At 46.1% G+C, this 21,003-nt stretch overlaps 2 protein-coding genes across 3 annotated transcripts in view; one reads left to right on the top strand and one right to left on the bottom strand.

Annotated features, from left to right (window-relative positions):
* The window catches only part of rgs9b (regulator of G protein signaling 9b), a 137,750-nt gene extending 120,537 nt beyond the window's left edge, over positions 1–17,213 (top strand). Inside the window, exons 18-19 of the mRNA XM_059948323.1 lie at positions 7,692–8,170; positions 13,238–17,213. Coding sequence (XP_059804306.1) covers positions 7,692–8,170; positions 13,238–13,394 — 636 coding nt within the window. The 3' untranslated portion in view covers positions 13,395–17,213. The remainder of the gene's footprint in view (positions 1–7,691; positions 8,171–13,237) is intronic.
* Positions 1–21,003, bottom strand: part of polg2 (polymerase (DNA directed), gamma 2, accessory subunit) — an 82,887-nt gene that overhangs the window by 6,547 nt on the left and 55,337 nt on the right. The gene's annotated exons all lie outside the window — the stretch shown is intronic.

Below are 21,003 nucleotides of genomic sequence, written 5' to 3'. Positions count from 1 at the left end.
CTTTCTTGAAAAGTGGGACAACATTAGCCACCCTCCAATCAGCAGGAACTGTTCCTGAATCTATAGAACATTGGAAAATGATTACCAATGTGTCCACGATTTCTAGAGCCACCTCTTTAAGTACCCTGGGATGCAGACCATCAGGTTCCGGGGACTTATCAGCCTTCAGACTCAACAGTCTATCCAACACCTTTTTTTGCCTAATATAAATTTCCTTCAGTTCATCCTTTACCCTAGATCCTTTGGCCACTATTACATCTGGGAGATTGTTTGTGTCTTCCCTAGTGAAGACAGATCCAAAGTACCTGTTCAACTCATCTGCCATTTCCTTGTTCCCCATAATAAATTCACCCGTTTCTGCCTTCAATGGCCCAATTTTGGTCTTAACTATTTTTTTGCTATTCACATACCTAAAGAAGCTTTTACTATCCTCCTTTATATTCTTGGCTAGTTTAACTTCGTACCTCATTTTTTCTTGGCGTATTGCCTTTTTTGTTACCTTCTGTTTGCTCTTTAAAAGCTTCCCAGTCCTCCGGTTTCCCACTCATCTTTGCTATGTTATACTTCTTCTCTTTTATTTTTATACTGCCCTTTACTTCCCTCGTCAGTCACGGCTGCCCCTTACTCCCCTTAGGATCTTTCTTCCTCTTTGGAATGAACCGATCTTGCACCTTCTGCATTATTCCCAGAAATACCTGCCATTTTTGTTCCACTGTCTTCCCTGCTAGGGTATTGTTCCATTGAACTTTGGCCAGCTCCTCCCTCATAGCTCCATAGTTCCCTTTGTTCAACTGTAATAATGACACATCCGATTTTCCCTTCTCCTTCTCAAATTGTAGGTTAAAACATATCATATTATGGTCACTACCTCCTCATGGCTCCTTTACCTCGAGGTCCCTGATCAAATCCAGTTCATTGCACAACACTAAATCTAGAATTGCCTTCTCCACGGTAGGCTCCAGTACAAGCTGTTCTAAGAATCCATCTCGGAGGCACTCCACAAACTTCCTTTCTTGGGGTCCAGTACCATTCTGATTGTTGAAATCAATCATGTTGAATGTTGCATGTTGAAATCCCCCATGACAACTGTATCATTACCTTTGCGGCATGCCAATTTTAACTCTGATGCTCCAACAACTCCCCCCAGATTCTACCACCCACCTACACTCCAGGGGCACTTCATGGCTGTCAATTAACCAAGCAACCTACCTGACTTTCAAATGTGGGAGAAACTGGAGAAAAAAAAAACGTGGTCATGCAAACTCCACACAGTCAGCATCAGAGATCAGGATCCAACCCAAGTCCTTGAAGCTGTGAAGCAACAGCTCTCCGGGCGGTGTTACCCGTGGTCCCTGAGCATTTCCCGGGGCGAAGCAAAGTAAATGGAATCGTTGCTGGAATTGAAAGCTTTGCAACTCACTGTCATGAATGACCAAGGGTAAAACCTCAGAAGACCTCATGTTGCCACATGACCTCCCTTGTCCAAACCTCCTAAAACACACCTCAACAACCCCATCCCCAGGCTCACTCCTCCTCACACCCCTCCTTCCCTCTATTGACCCAACCTCCTGAAACACACCTCAACAACCCCACCCTCCAGGCACAGTCCTCCTCTCAACCGCCCCACCTCTCAGTAACCTGACCTTTGAAATTCATCTCCTCCCCAACCTTCCTCACCCTCCCTCCTCAACTTACCTCACCCTTCCCAACCTCCCTCAGTCCATCCTCCTCAACCCTCACCCTACTTCAACCTCCCTCCTCAACTTCACTGTCTCCTCCATCCTCAACCTCTTTTAATCCTCCCCCCAATCTCAACCTCCCTCACTTCTTCCTCTTCAACCCTCACCCCTCCTCAACCTCGCTCCTCCCTCACATTCCCTCAATTTCTCTCACTCTCCCTCCTCAACTTCCCTTACTACTTCCTCCTCAATCTTCCACACCCTCCCTCGACCTCCCTCACCCTTCCTCAACCTCCTTCACCCTCACTCCTCAGCTTACTTCACCCTTCAACCTCAGCCTCCCTCACTTCTTCCTCTTCAACCCCATCCCTCCTCAATCTCACACACTCCTCCCTTTTCAACCTCCGTCACATTCCCTCCTCAATCTCGCACCCTCCCCGCTCAACTTCCCTCACCCCTTCCTCCTCAACCCTCACCACTTCTTCCTGAATTCTCACCTCCTCCATCTTCAACATTCACTCCTCCCTCCTCAAATTTACTCTCCCCACCCTCAACCTCACTCACTTTTCCTCCTCAACCTTCCACACCCTCCCTCCTCAATCTCACTCATTCCTCCCCTCTCTACCTCCCTTACTTTACCTCATCAAACTCACTCACCCTCCCTCATCAATCTTCTTCACCCTCTTTCCTCCTCCCACTCCTTGCTCCTCAATCCTCACCCTCCCTCCCTCCTTCCTCTTCAACCCACAACTCTCCTAATTTCACTTACTCCTTCCTCCTCAACCTCACTCACCCTTACCCTCCTTCCTCAATCTCACTCCCTCCTCAGCCTCACTCACCCTTGCTCCTCAACCTCACTCACTCCTCTCTCCATAAAGTGACTCATCATCCCTCCTTGAACTCACTCTCTCCTTGGTCCTCCACTTTCTTCACTCCTCCCTCCTCCAACTCATCCTCTCCTCCCTCCTCAACCTCACTTACCCTCATTCTCAGACAGTAAGTGCCCAGTCACCACCCCAGTCATTTTCCAATTCTCCTCTAATGGTCCCACCTAAACTCTGGGCCCCTCTCTCGTTACCTTCCCGCCCACTGAAAACAAGCCTGAAAATCTCAGGAAACTTTTCAGTTCCAGAGATTGTGCGTGTGTGTGTGTGCGTGTGCGAGTGCGTGTATATGGGTGTGTGTGTGTGAGTGCATGTATATGGGTGTGGGTGTGTGTGTGAGTGTGAGTGTGTGTGTGTGAGTGCGTGTATATGGGTGTGGGTGTGTGTGTGTGTGTGTGAGTGCGTGTATATGGGTGTGTGTGCATGTGTGTGTGTGCGTGTGCGAGTGCGTGTATATGGGTGTGTGTGTGTGAGTGCATGTATATGGGTGTGGGTGTGTGTGTGAGTGTGAGTGTGTGTGTGTGAGTGCGTGTATATGGGTGTGGGTGTGTGTGTGTGTGTGTGAGTGCGTGTATATGGGTGTGTGTGCATGTGTGTGTGTGTGCGCGCGCATGTGATTGTGTGTGAGTGTGCGTATATGGGTGAGTGCGTGTGTGTGTGCGAGTGCATGTATATGGGTGTATGTGTGAGAGTGCGTGTATACGGGTGTGTGTGTGCATGTGAGTGCGTGTATATGGGTGTGTGTGTGAGTGCGTGTGTGTGAGCGCGCGCGCATGTGTGTATATGGGTGAGTGCGTGTGTGTGAGCGTGTGTGTGTGTGTGAGAGTGCGTGTATATGGGTGTGTGTGTGTGAGTGCATGTATATGGGTGTGGGTGTGTGTGTGAGTGCGTGTGTGTGTGTGCAAGTGCGTGTATATGGGTGTGTGTGTGCGAGTGTGTGTATATGGGTGTGTGTGTGTGTGAGTGCGTGTATATGGGTGTGGGTGTGTGTGTGAGTGTGTGTGTGTGTGTGAGTGCGTGTATATGGGTGTGTGTGTGCGAGTGCGTGTATATGGGTGGGTGTGTGTGAGTGTGTGAGTGCGTGTATATGGGTGTGGGTGTGTGTGTGTGTGAGTGCGTGTATATGGGTGTGTGTGTGTGCGTGTATATGGGTGTGTGTGTGTGAGTGCGTGTATATGGGTGTGTGTGTGTGTGTGAGTGCGTGTATATGGGTGTGGGTGTGGGTGTGTGTGAGTGTGTGTGTGTGTGTGTGTGTGAGTGCATGTATATGGGTGTGTGTGCATGTGTGTGTGTGTGTGAGTGCGTGTATATGGGTGTGTGTGTGTGTGAGTGCGTGTATATGGGTGTGGGTGTGTGTGAGTGTGTGTGTGTGTGTGTGTGTGAGTATATGGGTGTGTGTGTGTGTGTGTGAGTGCGTGTATATGGGTGTGTGTGTGTGTGTGAGTGCGTGTATATGGGTGTGGGTGTGGGTGTGTGTGAGTGTGTGTGTGTGTGTGTGTGTGAGTGCATGTATATGGGTGTGTGTGCATGTGTGTGTGTGTGTGAGTGCGTGTATATGGGTGTGTGTGTGTGTGAGTGCGTGTATATGGGTGTGGGTGTGTGTGAGTGTGTGTGTGTGTGTGTGTGTGTGAGTATATGGGTGTGTGTGTGTGTGTGTGAGTGCGTGTATATGAGTGTGGGTGTGTGTGTGAGTGTGTGTGTGTGTGTGAGTGCGTGTATATGGGTGTGTGTGCGCGCGTGTGTGTGTGTGTGTGCGTGTATATGGGTGTGGGTGTGTGTGTGAGTGTGTGTGTGTGTGTGCGAGTGCGTGTATATGGGTGTGTGTGCGTGTGTGTGTGTGAGTGTGTGCATGTGCATGTGGTTGTGTGTGAGTGTGTGGGTTTGATTTTGCTCTTGTTGCTCAGTGCATGTTGTGTTCTGTGTTGTGCTGCCGAGAATTGTAGGCACGCTGCGTTGGTGTCAGAATTAGTGCCAACACTTGTGGGCTGCCCCCAGCACACCCATAGATTGTGTTGGTTGTTAACACAAATGACACATTTCACTGTGTATTTTAATGGACGTGATAAATAAAGCAGAATCGGAATCAGAGTTGGAGGCAGGTAAGTGAAGACAAAAGAGGGTACAGATTCTGAAATCAGATGTAATGGGGCTAAGAAGTTGAACCAGGTAAGGTCGGGAGGATGGGCAGATGGGAGGGGGGATTGGAATGGAATGAGATGATGGGGTGGGGGCTAGTGGGAGTTGGAAACAGGTGGGAGGGGGTAAGATAACCTGGGAGGATCAGGTGTGGGTTACCTGCAATTGTTTTTGATGCAATACCTAAAAAAGGCAGCATCCATCATTAAGGGCTCTCATCATCAGAGGGGAGGTACAGGAGCCTGAACACTACTCACTCAGTGTTTTAGAAACAGCTTTTTCCCCTCCACCACCAGATTTCTGAGCGGATCATGAACACGATCTCACCATTTTGCATTGTGATGGAATTGGTTTCACGTCAAACAAAATCATAAGCCCTATTGATATAGATAGCTATGGGTACCTTCACTCTTCAAAGGCAAGATAATTCTCCTCTTTATCCTCCATGGTGGGTTCAGCTGCCAATACCCACTACTTGAGTGGCGGGTGTCCCCTCCCTACTAAGGAAAGGATACTTCCAGCTAGCAAAGTGATTTAAACTCGGTTCATTTTTTTTTAGTGATACTTATTTAATTTAGAAAAAATTCTTAAAGCACATTTAAGGCTCACAGAGGATTTCTATATTATATTAAATTTCCAAATTACAAGTAAGTTCTAAAACACAAAGGATTTCCAAAGCACAGGTACAATTCCTATCAGCTAAAATGACATACCAATGAGTTGCAGACAGACAGGTCACTTGTCACAGAAATCAAAGGCAGAAGAATGGATTCTAGTCACCTCAAGTTTCTGTCATTCTTCTTGTTTGTCCTTGACCATTCCTAACAAGTCTGACTGCTCTGTAACATTTATACTGGGTTTTTTTTGCTACTTGGAAACCTCACACATGTGATGTTTTTTCAGCTACCTTCATCAGGCCAGGTGAATGCATTTTTAATTAAGCTGAAGAGGACCCCATTGCTTTCCCTTGATTAAATAAAGGACCAACAAGGACATTATTGTTTGTGACAGAAAGCTGAATAAAGAATATTGGGAATATTGGTTGGGGGTTAACTTACTCAAAAATAACTCTTTTGACCCCAGGAAGAGTCAGCTGCTGTGTTAGAAAGCTGAGCTTGACTAAAAATGCCACCCCCCCCCCCCAGGGCCTGGACTGTGAATATCCATCGCAGTATGGTTTATGCATTGCTTTGCACAAACAACAAATTTGATGACATATGCGAGTGATAGTAAAACTAGTTCTGATTCTGATTCAGAATTCACCATGAGGTTGTCAAGCACCGAATTTGAGTGTGAGGCACCGTTCTTCCAGGTTCAGTTTGGCTTCACCCTGGAGCGGAATGGCCAAGGTCAGATGGGCCGGTGTGGGAATGGGGAGTGGAGTTGAGATGACGTGTGGCCGGAGTAGCTAGGGGTTACAGCCAGAGCGGTGGGTGCTCTGTGTGTACCTTGGTCCTGCCCGTACAGAGGAGGCCACACTGGGGTAACTGAATCAGTGGAGGAGGTTGGAGACGGTGGACGTGATGCTCATTGGAGGGTGGTGAGGGGCGAGGTGAAGGAGGAAGATACTCACCTCCTGAGGCTGCAGAGCAAAGTGCCAGGGGACAGAGAAGGGCGAATGGGTGGTGAGGCACGAGTCACAGACACTGAGCTCCCCTGCGGAAAGCAGGAAGGAGCCCAAAATGTCGTGACCGTGAACCAAATCAGTGGAGAGACACTGAAGCCAGTGGATTTAGAAATCTTTATTCAGCAAAACAAGCAGCAGGCATACACCCGGCAGAAGATGCCTGCCTGACCCAATATTATATGACATTTTTATATGCAAAATCCAAGTTAACAGTAGGATGACTCTTAGATACAATGTATCTTCAATGCTTCCTTTGAATTATATATAATTTTCAAACACCTCCAACACTCCAGAAACCCAAATTGAATATTAATCCCCATCGTCTCTCTAGCTGAATTCATGCACATGCAGACATCTCAGGAGATCAGAAAGACCATTGTTCTGAGCTGAATTTCAAACTCAACCTGCAATCCACATTCAGATCTGAAGACGGGTTGCTGTTGAGATTAATTAGCGCAAAAAGAGAGCCAGAAATGAGACGTAGTGTTCACGGGTTCATGGTCAGTTCAGGAATCTGATGGGAGGGGAAGACGCTGTTTCTAAAATATTGAGTGCTTGCCTTCAGGCTCCTGTGCCTCCTCCCTGATGGTAGAAATGAGAGGGGGGCATGTCCTGGGTGAAGGGGGTCCTTGATGATGGACACCGCCTTTTTGAAGCATTGCCTTTTGAAGGTGTCACTGGAATTTAGAAGATTGACGGGGGATCTTATTGAAACGTATAAAATTCTAAAGGGATTGGACAGGCTAGATGCGGGAAGATTGTTTCCGATGTTGGGGAAGTCCAGAACGAGGGGTCACAGTTTAAGGATAAAGGGGAAGCCTTTTAGGACTGAGATGAGGAAAAACTTTCACACAGAGAGTGGTGAATCTGTGGGATTCTCTGCCACAGGAAACAGTTGAGACCGGTTCATTGGCTATATTTAAGAAGAAGTTAGATATGGCCCTTGTGGCTAAAGGGACCGGGGGTATGGAGAGAAAGCAGGTACAGGGTTCTGAGTTGGATGATCAGCCATGATCATACTGAATGGTGGTGCAGGCTCGAAGGGCCGAATGGCCTACTCCTGCTCCTATTTTCTATGTTTTCTATGTGTCCTAGGTGCTCTTTGAGTTCTAGGGAATAGGTTACAACTTTATTCCTTGAAGTGTAAGAGAAGGAGGGAGATTTGATAAGTATCAGTGCCAAAACCCAGGATTATAATAAAAGACATGTTTATTTATTTATTTATTTCTCTATCTATCTATCGTCATGCTAACCATTATGGAACACAACAACATACACAATAATAATAATTTAAGTTATTGATGTTCCGTTTATCACTGATCTGTTCTCCCCTTGCATTAATCTCGTTTCTTTTTTGTAATGCAGATCTGCAGATTCACAGCTCCTGTTCCCAACCTGACAGTGTATACAGGATCATGTCATTCACCGAGCCCTTCCTCATTGGATCCCGGCAATGGTGACCTTTCCTTCTACTCCCCCAGATACACCTCGCTGCCCAACTGCGCCGCCTGCTCCTCGCCCATCAGTGTTGCCTTAGACACTAACCCAGCACTGGAGGGCAGGCGGGAGCCAAGTAACGCTGCTCCCTTGGTAGCGGAAAGCATCGAGTCGACCTTCGGGTCCAAACCCGACAGCTGTAACCAGAGACCTGCGTCCGCGGAAACCAAAGCTTCTCCGAAATCCAAAATGACGCTGTCCTTCAGTAGGTTTCTGAAGCGGGGTTGTGCAAACTCCCCGGTGTTTGCAACTTTGTCCCCAACGTGCATCTCGCTGAGCAATGGGAAGATCCAGCCTTTAAACAGTGACGAAAAACAGACAAAGCAGAAGCCAAGGCGAGTGTCCAAGTAAGCAATGCCATTCCCTTTACCCGCTCAGTTTAGAGACCAACTAACTTTGATACCCTGAAGCATAAAGATAAAGATTAGCTTTATTTGTCACATGTACATCGAAACACACAGTGAAATGAATCGTTTGCAAAAATGGCCAACACTGTCTGAGGATGTGCTGCAAGCAATGCCATGTTTCTGGTGCCAATACAGCACGCCCACAGCTCACTGAGCCTAACCATACGTCTTTGGAATGAATGAGGAAACCCGTGTGGGATGGGGAGAACGTACAGACTCCTTACAGACAGTGGCAGGAACTGAACCGTGATCTTATGGCGAGTGCTGTAAGGCGTTACGCTGGCCGCTATGCGACCGTGCATAGCGTAAAATGATTATAACAGATGAAATCTGCCGGGAGCAGCATGCAGAGCTTTGCCGTGCTCCAGCTCCCTCTCCAATGATCCCCAACACACTCACAGTACAGTGCCTTGTAAAAGTATTCAACCCCCAACCCTTTGTTCACATAAATGAGTATTGCAACCAGGGATTTAGATCAATTTAACTGAGAAATTTTATTTGTGAATCACAAGATCCTTTTTTCACAGTAGGATCCCCAAAAAACAGAAAAAATCGTAAAGCATGAAACAATGTGCTCTGGTCAGAGGTTTCTGAATCAGGTAGCGATGTTTGGAGTGAATTTTCAGGTGTTTCAAAGAGAAAAACCCTCACTCTCTCAATCTTTCCTCATAAGACAGGCTCTCTAATCCAGGCAGCATCATGGTAAATTTCCTCTGCACCCTCCCTGAAGCTTCCACAATCTTCCTATAATGAGGCCCACAGCAACCAGAATTGAACACACCAAACCTGGGATGCATCGGGTATGGAAGTGGGTTTGTTATTGGTTACAGTGGGTAATGGGATGTCCACACTGGGATGAAGTGTAATTGGACATGAGTGGGTAGTCTCATATTGACATTCTGGCAGAGCGGTTGCCAGATAGACTTTAATCCTTTTTGCTCCTTATGGGGCATAGGGCCTCAACAAAAGTCCTCCACTTCCTGCGATCTCTAGCAAATGTCTTTGCACTCTCCTAAGTTTGGCCAGCAGCTTTTCAGTTCATCCAAATGCCTATGCCTCCAGGTTTGCTTTGGGGGACCTCTTCTTCTCTTCCTTTGTGGATTCCATTCGAGTGATTGTTGAGTGACATTCAATTGGCTCTTCCTCAAGGTGTGGCCGACCCATCTCCACTTCCTCCTCCTCATCTGGAATACAATGGGCTCTTGGTTTGCTCTCTTCCATAGGTCTAGGTTTGACACTCTGTCGTACAACTTGAGGTGGACAATCTGCCAGAGGCATTTGTTGAGAAAGGTCTGGATCTTGTTGCAGCTGGTGTTAGTGATTCTCCATGTTTCGGATCCATATAGCAGGATGGCTTTCACATTGGAGCTGAATATATGGAGCTTAGTTTTAACAGAGATGGCTGTAGATCTCCAAACAGGTTGCAGGGTTGTGAAGGCATGTTGGGCTTTTCCGATCCTAGCTCTGATGTCCTCATCTATACCTTCTGATTTACTGATTTTGCTTCCGAGGTAGGTAAATTTGTCTACATCTTCAACTATTTGTCCTTCAATCCGTAATGGCTTCTCTTGTTTGTTATTAATGTGTAGAACTTTGGTCTTCTCTTGACTGATCTTAAGGCCTACTCGCTGTGAGGTCTCTCCCAAGGAATCTACTTTCTTCTGCATATCTTGAAGCGAAGAGCGAGATCATCTGCAAATGCCAGGTCTTCCAATTTCCCTGTTAACGTCCACTGGATGCCTCTCTCTGAGCCAGCATAGGCTGTTCTTGTAGCCCAGTCGAGTACCACAAGAAAAAGTAGAGGCGACCGACAGCAGGCATCCCTGTCTGACTCCAGTAGCGACCAGGAACTCTTCGGACAGTCTCCCATCGTGGATGACCCCGCATGAAGAAGCCATCATAAAGCTGCTTGATGATATTCACCAACTCTTCCAGTACACCATAGTGTCGTAAGATGCTCCACATTGACTTTCTGTCCAGGCTGTCAAATGCCTTCTCAAAATCAATAAAACACACATATAGTGGAGTTTGTCATTCTATTGTCTGCTCCACAATGACTCTAAGTGTAGCTATCTGGTCAATGCATGATCTCTCTTTCCTGAACCCTGCCTGCTCATCTCTAAGTCTCTGGTCAATAGCGTCTTTCACCCGCTCCAAGATGACCCTGGTGAGAACTTTGCTAGGAATGGACAACAAGGTGATCCCCCTCCACTTGCCACACAGTGAAAGATCTCCAGATTTTGGCAGCTTCACAAGGAGGCCCTTCTTCCAATCTGATGGGATCTCTCCTGTTCTCCATATCAAATTCAGCAGTAAATGCAAATGGTCCACCATAACCTCTCCACCCTCTTTCAATGCTTCTGCAGGAATGTTGTCTTCTCCAGCAGCCTTGCCATTCTTCAGGCTTTTCAGGGCTTTTCGAATTTCTTGCTTGGTGATTTCACCTATATTGATGTTGAGTGGGTCTCCAGGCTCCAGGTCAGGTGGGTTCTGTGGTGGTGGTCTATTCAATACTTCCTGGAAGTGTTCCTTCCATCTCGCCAGCTGATCTTCAACCGAGGTGAGCAGATGGTCTGTCTTGTCTCTAACAGGTCTGTTGAAATTGCTTTTCTTCCCTCTCAAAAGTTTAGTTGTCGTGTAGAGTGCCTTGAGGTCCCCTTTACTGGCCACTGTTTCTGCTTGTTCTGCTATTTCATTAAAGTATGACCTCTTGTCCTTTCTGAGCTGTTTCTTCACCTCCTTGGTCATCACGCTGTACCTGTTGGCAACGATTTGTTTCTGTTGCCGGGTTCTGGCCTGATTCAACTCCTGTTTGAGCTTTTCCCTCTCCTCCACCTTCTGCCATGTCTCGTCCCTGATCCAAGGTTTACTGTTGACTGGTGGTCTTCCCAGTACTTCTTCACAGGCTCCTACAGTGGCCTGCTTGAAGGTGATCCAGGCGTGTTCTGCTGTTCTCTCATCTTGTTCCTCTATTTGAAGAGCCCCAAAGTGGTTTTGCAAGGCGATGTGGAAATCTTCCTTGTTCTCTTCCGTCTGTAGTTTTCTAACATCAAACTTTATTCGCGTGTTCTGTTGCTTCATCTTGGCTGACAGCTTCATCTTCAGCTTTGCCACAACCAAATGGTGGTCAGATCCAATATCTGCCCCTCTTTTGGCTCTTACATCTTGCAATGAACTTCTCCAGTGCTGGTGGACTATGACGTGATCAATCTGGTTCTCTGTTTGATGGTCAGGTGAGACCCAGGTTATCTTGTGGCAGCGTCGGTGGGGAAAGAGGGTACCTACAATGGTCAGTTCGTTGAAGGCACAGAAGTCGGTAAGGAGTTCTCCATTTTCATTCATATTCCCCAAACCATTCTGGCCCATCTCTGTCTCCCTGCCAGTGCTATCGCTGCTTACTTTGGCATTCAGATCTCCCATGATGATCAACATATCTTGCTTAGGTACCTTTCCAACTACTGCTTGAAGCTGGGTGTGGAAGAGATCTTTTTCTTCTTCCTCTGCGTTGTTAGTTGGGGCGTAGCACAGGATAATGGATACCTTCTGGAATCTGGACTCGAACCTGGCTGTGATGATACGGTCGGACACTGGTTCCCATTCTATCAAACTTCTGGCTGCTTCTTTGGACAACATCAGGGCCACACCAGCCTCATGCGGGTCTTCCTCTTTTTCTTTGCCGGAATAGAGCCAAGTATCTCCTGTCTGCAGACTGGTCTCACCAAAAGTATTCCACCTTGCTTCGCACATGCCCAGGAGCATGAGGTGGTATCGGCTCATTTCCTTCACTGCCTGTGCTCACCTACCTGTCTCCCAAAGCGATCTCACATTCCATGTTCCGATTAGGATAGATTTCTTCTGTGAGAGCACCTTTGGAACCTCCATTATGGTTTTCCTCGGGTGAAGGAGGGTTGTCAGCCCTGCAGCTTCCTGACGGGTTTGGTTGCAGCGCGTCATCAGCCTCCTGAATGGGGCCCTGCTTTTCCCGAGATCTGGGTTAGTGGTTGACAATCTGTTGACGGTTTCTGTAACAATTGCTTGTTTTACGTGAATGGGTTGTTAGCCCATTGCACAACCCCCAACCTGGAGGACCAGGGGTTTTCTGTCGGGGTCACTTTCCCCTAGGCGATGGCATTTCCATGCTAACAAGCTCCACCTGCCCGGGTTTGAAATCAGAGTTTACCCTCTCCTAGATAGGCTGCCATCTGAGGCTAACGAGTCCTACCTACCCGGGTTTGGAATCGGAGTTCCTTCTCCTAGGCTATGTTGGTTCGCGGCACCTTCTTCCATATTATCCGGTGCACCCCTCACACGAGTGATCCCCCATCCACCACCCAGGGGATGCGCCTCAACGCCATATAGCCCCAGCGCGAGGTGACAGATAGACAATATAGAGTAGAATTGGGCCACTTGCCCATGAAGTCTGCTTTGCCATTCAATCACAGCTGATTTATTTTCCCCTCTTAACCCCATTTTCTCCGTAACCTTTGACATTGCTCAATAAGAACTTATCAGCCTCTGCCTTAAATATACCCAACGACTCAGCCTCCACAGCCATCTGTGGCAATGAATTCCACGGATTCACCACCCTCTAGCGAAAAATATTTTTCCTCATCTTGATTCTGAAGGGAAGTCCTTGTATACTGAGGTTGTACCCTGTGCTCCTAAACACCCCCACAGTATCTTCATGTCCACTCTATCTAGGCCCTTCAAAGTTCAATAGGCTTCCCCCCATTCTTCTAAATGCTTCTCATACATTAACCCTTTTATTGCCAGGATCATTCTCATGAACCTCCTCTGGACCCTCTCCAGTGCCAGCACATCCTTTTTCAGATAAGGGACCCAAACCTGACAGGGCTTGGTTCTCTGAACCTGTTCTATGGTAAGAACCAGTCTTTATGGAGGTGGGCAGAGAGAGAAGTTGAAGAGGAGATGGTAACCAACAGGACTGAAGGGTAAAGTACTCCGAGGTCTTCAATTGTTCGTTGTTTCTGCTTTCTCCTCCCTCAGCTTTTTCCAAATCAAAGTCGACATTCCATCTGAGTGCAGAATTTACCCCATCGACTCCGAGGAGGAGAATGAGGACAGTCAGCATAGTGGAAAAGACTCGACCAAGGAGGTCATCTGCCCGTGGGAGAATGTCGTTGAGGAGAATAAAGCAGGGTGAGGGAAACTCAGTGTGGAGCCTAGTGTCTTAAAGTGTCAGACCCATTTAGTACTAGCCTGTGCTGAACTCTACTTCTGCATAGTCCCATCGATCCACACCTTCATACCTCTGTATTTTATCCAAACTTCTCTTAAATGTTGCAATCGAGCCCTTATCCAGCACTTCCACTGGCAGCTCATTCCACACTCTTTCTGCCTTCTGAGTAAAGAACTTCCCCTTATATATTTTACTTTTTACCCTTAACCTAGGACCTCTAGTTGTAGTCTCACTCAACCTCAGCAGAAAAAGCGTGCTTGCGTTTACCCTCCTCATTCTCCTGCACTCCAGGGAGAAAAGTCCTAATCTATTCAACCTTTCCCTATAAGTTCTTAAGTCCCAGCAAAATCCCTGTAAATTTTCTCAGTACTCATTCAATCTTATTGATACTTTGCCTGCAGGTAGATGACCAGATCTGCACACAATACTCCAAAAATTTGGTCTCCAGACTTCTGAGGGACCTAACGGCTTGAGTTGCCTTGATGTCTGTAGAAGAAGGCCGAACTCTTCAAATTCATCGATGGAAATTGCTAAAGGAACAGCTGAACCTAGAATGTCATTTATTTGTCCATTCCTGCATTCTCTCCTTTAACTATCATAATCCCTCCATTTTATTCCTCTCGAAATGGCAATCCCAGCTCCCAAATTAGGGCTTCCAGGCCACAGGCCACTGCTTTAGTCACTGAAACAAAATAGCTTTCCGTGCAGAAATAATCTTTAGAGGAAGAGAGAAAATAAAAAATATAATGGAAATCTGAAATAAAATAAAAACTGCTGGAAATGTTCAGCAGGCCAGCCAGCATCTGTGGAGAGAGGAGAGACAACCTTTCATCAGATGAAAGGTTACCAACATGAAATATTAACTCTCTCTCTGTCTCTCTGTCTTCACAGTTTGCCTGATCTGTTGAGTACTTCCAGTCTTTTCTGCTTCTTAAAAGAAAAGACATGATGCAATGTGTCTTGATGCCTAGATGAGAAACTTCATCTTAGGCATCAAGAGGGCAAAGTCCACCCATCCATAAAGAATTCAGGAACTCCTGTCTACGCAAGGAAAAACAGGGTTGACTGTACCTGCGACACCTCCCTCCCCAACAATGTAAACAATCTTTATGCACCCTTTGAGGCAAACAACCACAAAAGCTGCCCCCCCCCCCAGGTGAGCAGCCATAGTCTGTAACAGCAGACCGCATGAGAAGGACTCTGCGGAGAGTCAACCCTCCGTACGGCGGCCGGACCAGCAAAGTCCCAGGCTGAGAACCCGGGGCTGTGCACACCAGCTCACAGACATCTCCAACACTTCACTCATCCAGGCTTCTGTCCCCACAGGCTTCAAATCAGCCACCATCATCCCTGTACCAAAGAACTCTACACCTTCAGAACAAAATGACTACCGCCCAGTGGCACTGATGCCAATCATTGTGAAGTAAGTTGAACGGCTGGTAATGGCACATATGAAAAACTTCATTCCTGCCACATTAACAATACGCTTACCAGCAGTAACGCTCTATGACAGATTCCATAGCATCTGTCATGCACCTGGCCCTGACACACCTAGAATACAAGGACACTTTTGTCAGAAAACTGTTTCTGGATTTCAGTTTGGCATTCAACACCATTGTCCCACAGAACTTGGAGAACGAACTTTTATTCCTCAGGCTTGGTCTAAACACACTCTTGTACAACTTCCTAATGAACAGGCTTCAGGTAGGCAGGTTGCACAACTGCTCCCCCTTTCCCATCATCCTCAACACAGGTGCCCCCCAGGGCTGTGTGCTGAGCCCATTGCTCACACAGACCGCACGGCCAAGCACCCAAGTAATCACTGATGACATACAGTGGTGGGGATCATCACCAACAGAGATAAAATGCCCTACAGAGACGAAGTGGAAGAGCTTGAGGCCTGGTGCCAGACATATAACTTCTTCCTTAATGTCAACAAGATGCTTATCGACTTCAGAAGAATTCACTCCACTCACACACACCCTTCTTTACGTTGGCCGCTGAGCAGTGGAGACTGGGAGCAGTTTCAGACTCCTAGGAGAACACATCACAAACAACCTCTCATTGTCCCAGAGCACATCCTACACAGTCAGGAAAGCTCACCAATGCCTCTAGTTTCTGAGGAGGTTGAAGAGAGCTGGACTTTGCACATCTATCCTCACATCATTCTACAGATGCACAGTAGAGCATCCTAACATGTGCGTCACTGCCTGGCACGGGAACTGCACTGTGGTGGACAGGCACGCTCCGCATTGGGTCGTCAAAACCGCCCAGTGTCACCAGCACCAGTAGTCCCGCCATCGAGGGCACATAGACAGAAAGGTGCCAAAAAAGGGCCAATCACATCATACTCTGCTCATTGACTGCCAATCCCACTCCTACCAGGGGGGAAGACTATATAGCATCCATACCAGGATCACCAGATTCAAAAACTTTCCTCAAGCAGTAAGGCTGATCAACAACTCCACCATGACTTTATTGTTTCCTGTCAGTCATCTTACATAGAGGCTAGTGTCACTTTATTGGCAATCTATGTATATAAACTATTTATGTATTTATATTTATTGTGTTTTTATTATTGTTGTGTCCTTTATCTTTTGAGTTTTTTTATGCTGCTTTGGATCAGAGAAACAATTATTTCATTCTCCTTTACACCTGTGTACATGTAATGACATTAAACTTTCTTGAATTATTTTAGCCAGAAAACAAATGCACTAACTAGTTAACAGAGGAAGAAATTGGAGAGAGTTATTTTTTTCTGGTAATTACAGTACTGGTTATCTCAAGCAGTAACTAGTTCACCTCTTTATCTTCCGGAAGAGAATGTGAACACAGGCTGATGATTGTAGACTGAGCCATTATTTTTTAAGAGCCTCTCCTATTATAACTGGAATTGTAACTATGCTTATACTCAATGGCCACTTTATTAGGTACCCCCTGTTTCTAATAAAGTGGACACTGAGTGTATGATTATGGTTTTCTGCTGTTGTAGCCCATTCACTTCAAGGTTCGACATGTTGTGTGTCAGAGAAGCTCTTCTGCACACCACTGTTGTAATGTGATTATTTGAATTACTGTCACCTTCCTGTCAGCTTGAACCAGTCTGGCCATTCTCCTCTGACCTCTCTCATTAACAAGGTGTTTTTTCACCCACAGAACTGTTGCTCACTGTTTTTGTTTGTTGCTCCATTCTCTGCAAACTCTAGACACTGATGTGCATGAAAATCCCAGGAGATCAGCAGTTTCTGACATACTCATTCCACCCCATCTGGCACCAACAATCATTCCACGGTCCAAGTCACTTAGATCAGATTTCTTCCCCATTCTGATGTTTTGTCTGAACAACAACCGAGCCTCTTGACCATGTCTGCATTGAGTTGCTGCCACAAGATTGGCTGATTAGATATTTGCATTAACAAGCAGGTGTACAGGGGTACCTAATAAAGTGGCCACTGAGTATATATTCCAACAAACTTTGTCTTAGCTGAACCAGGAATACCTTGGAAGGAAGTTGTTTTATTATATGTTTCTACTTTTATATGGAATTATAGAACAGAGTAGTGTCTCGTGGTGTTTGTTAACTCACCAGTACAGTCCGGTTGTTGTTCAAATGTAACATGTACAAAAATGTGTGTAAATGTTTATTAAAGAGCGAAACAAAACCTTTGCTATGCACTTTTGCTCTCTGGCTTTATCATTGCCTGGCATATTCATAGGTTCCAGGTATAGTTATCAATCAACTTCGAAAGTAGAACTGTACAGCACATTACAGGTCACTTAGCCCACAATATCATGCCAACATTTTGACCTACTCCAAGATCAATCTGCCTCTTCCCTCCCACATAGCCCTCCATTTTTCTATCATCAATGTACCTATTTAAGAGCTTCTCTACTGTCCTTAATGTGTTGGTGAGTGGAATGCACTGCCTGAGTCAGTGGTGGAGGCAGATACACTAGTGAAATTTAAGAGACTACTAGACAGGTATATGGAGGAATTTAAGATGGGGGGTTATATGGGAGGCAGGGATTAAGGGTTGGCACAACATTGTGTGCCGAAGGGCCTGTACTGTGCTGTATTGATCTATGTGTCTACCTCTATCACCACCCCGGCAGTGTGTTCCACACATCCACCACTCTCTGTGTCATAAACTTACCCCTGGCATTCCCCCCCCCCCCCATACTTAAGCCCACCCCCATATTAGCCATTTCTCCCTGGAAAAAAGTCTCTAGCTGTCTACTTGATCTATACCTTTTATCATCTTGTATCCCCTCTTCGCTTCAAGGGGAAAACCCCTAGCTCCCTCATCCTCTCCTCTTAAGACATGCTCTCTAATCCAGGCAGCAACCTGGTAAATCTCCTCTGCACCCTCTCTAAAGCCTCCACATCCTTCCTGAGGGTTTCAATCGAGAGGGACGTGTCTGAACACCTCACTCGCAGTCACTCTGGTCAGCAGTTTCACAATCAGACGTCAGCGTCCAGCATGGATCTGTAGGGGTTTGTTCAAATGACCACAGGACAATAAGATATGGGACAATAATTAGGCCACCAGGCCTGCTCTGCTTATGAGAAGGGCACCACTTGGAATCACGCTGTTTAGGAGAATGGTTTGCTCCCACTCTGTGTGTGTGACCGGTGACAGCAATTTGACAGAAGTCATGGCCTTGGTTTCTCTCAACAATATAAATGTTGCTCAAGAGTTGACACCATTCTTCAAATCAAAGGTCTGACACCGGACAAAACCTATCTCGCTTGGCTTCTGCTTTACGTTGATATTCATATTCCATTTCTGATCCATGCTATTCTGCCTTAGCTTTCTGTTATAATTCTATTATATCCTCAATTAAACAGCCAACTGCTACTGGTTTTTGTAATTGTTTAAACTTCCTGCCCAAAGGCGATTTTCTGAAGGGCACCCCCAGCAGGTTTCACTTCGCAGCCAGATGACCGACAAACTCCTCATATTGTGGCCACTTCTTCAACATATTTCTGGAGATAACCCCTCCAATCAAAACAATCCAAGACCTTTGGACTTGCAGAACGTCCTGAATTCTTCATCCTGGGTTAGTAACCACTAACTACCCAGTCCCAGATCTCTATACCTCACCCACGCAGTCCAACTCTAGTCTCCCACTGAATGAAGAAATTTATCCTCAAACCCACCCAGGGATGCCAATTTATGTTACAAGAATTACCCCTTGTAATAATGATCGGTGAGGCATGGAGAATCTATATTTACCAACAAGTAACTTTTATTATCGCAACTAAAAAGCGCATGGGTTCATAAACTAACTTACTGTGTGTACACCAACCAGAATCTCTGACCCTCCATGGAAAGTGAATGAAAAGAAAAGGAATTACCCAGGAAAGGGGTCTACACTGGCCAGGCGTTCCTCATGGTTATGATCTCCACGTGCCCTTGGGGTCTCCTCCTCTGCGATGGTTGGTCTTTGGTTGCTGGAGAGTTGTTGCCCCTGTGTATTTGGGGCTGCTGACTCTTATATTCTTCCTCCTCAATTGAACTGGTGAATCTCCATCCCATTGGCTCGAGGTCACCTGACCTACCTGGTCGCTTTCTTACTGGTCATTGTGCAGGGCTACAACCAACGTTGTTTCATGGTTCTGCCCACCTCTGCCTTGTGTATTTCTCTTTCAACTCTGACTGGTCCAAACCAGTTAAATGAGGTGACCCAGACAGAGTCTAATGAGATTACAGATTGCTTCTTTTGTAGGTCTGGCGTTTTACATAATAAGTAGCTGCTCATCTGGGAATGGTCTCAGGTTTAGCAGGTCATTACCTGAAGCTCTTTGTGTCCACATTCACTTGCTCTGATTGTCCCAGACAAGACTCAGTTCAGAGTCTGCACGCTTTACATAACAAACAGGTGCTCCTCTGAGCGTGGGATCAGGTTTAGCTGGTCATTACCTGAAGCTCTTTGTGTCCACATTCACTTGCTCTGCTTAGATTATCCCAGACAAGACTCATTTCAGAGTTCACAAAATGGGGAGGGTGGAAGGACAAAGACAATTGGTTTGTCTGCTTGCCCTGTCCTTGATTCATCAGGTCCACTAATTGTAGATGGTCGTTTCCTCTGGCCAACAGTATTACAAACACTGGAATAAACCGTTGACATTTTGGGCCAAAACCCTTCATCAGAGCAATGAATGGTCTTAGCCCAAAACACTGACTGTTTATTCCTCTCTATAGAAGCTGCCCGACCTGCTGAGTTCCTTTTGTGTGTTCTGCTCTGCCACTAGAAACTGTGTTTCGATTTATATAAACTGAGCTGGTTTCACTTCCTAATCTCAAGGTACAGCTCTGCCATAATTCCCTGAGGGTCACATCTGTCATATTATTTATTGTTAGCGCAGATTGTCAGTTGTGGCCCAGTGAGCAGCAACAGGTTTGCTTTGGAACTGAGAAACTGAGGACACCCATTCTTCAGAACTGAACACAAAAATCTAGATTGACACTCCAGTGCAGTATGGAGAGAATGTGTATTTGTCAGTTATTAGAGTATAGAAACAGGCCCTTTGCCCATCTAGTCCAGGCCCAATTGTATTCTGCCCAGTCCCATTGACCCACAGCTGAACCGTAGCCCTACACCCCCCTCTCATCCATGTACTTTTCCAAGCTTCTCTTAATCAGTGCATCCATCACTTCCACTGGAAGCTCATTCCACACTTCCACCTTTCACTCTTAACCCATAACCTCTAGTTCCAGACTTGCCCAACTTCAGTGGAAAAAGCCTGCTTGTACTTTGCCCTATCTATACCCTTCATAATTTTGTATTCCTCCAACAATACCCCTCATACACCTGCACTGTGGCAAATAAAGTCCTAAACTGTTCAGTCTTTCCTTATAACTCAGGTCCTCAAGTGAGTCAAGTCCCAGCAACATCCTGGTAAATGTTAAATACAAGAGATTTCGTAGATGCTGAAAATCCAGAGAAAACACAAAAAAAAAACTGGCAGCAATCCGCTGGTCCTGCAGCATCTACAGAGAGGAATAAACAGTCAATGTTTGGGTTGAGACCCTTCATCTGGACTCACTTCTAAATTTTCTCTGCACTCTCTCAATCTTACTGATATTTTTCCTGTAGTTAGGTGACCATACAGTCACCTTTTGGTTGATTTGTTAAAATGAGATCTTTTCTCCCTCTTAGGTAGAGCCAGACATCCCATAACACACACAGTAGAGGAACAATTTTACTAGTTAACAACGATCTCTTAATCAATGTTTTTAAACAGCTTGTCTAGTCAGTATCACATTTGCTGTTTTGTAAACTGCTTTTGGACCACACTTGGAATATTGTGTTCAGTTCTGGTCGCCTCTGGACTGCTAGATATTTCTTCCCAGGGTGGAAATGGCTAATGCAAACAGGTATAATTCTAAGGTGCTTGGAGGAAAGTATTGATGGCAGAGTTAAGTTTTTTAAAAGGAGAATGATGGGTGCGTGGAACGCCTTGCCAGGGGTGATGGTAGAGGCAGAGGTATTTAAGAGACTTGTAGATTGGCACATGAATGAAGGAAAAATGGAGGGCTATGCGTGAGAACCATAGAGTAGGACACGA

Source organism: Hypanus sabinus, chromosome 23 (genome assembly GCF_030144855.1).
Source record: "Hypanus sabinus isolate sHypSab1 chromosome 23, sHypSab1.hap1, whole genome shotgun sequence".
NCBI classification, from domain to species: Eukaryota; Metazoa; Chordata; class Chondrichthyes; order Myliobatiformes; family Dasyatidae; genus Hypanus; species Hypanus sabinus.
This window is presented reverse-complemented; position numbering and strand designations above follow the sequence as displayed.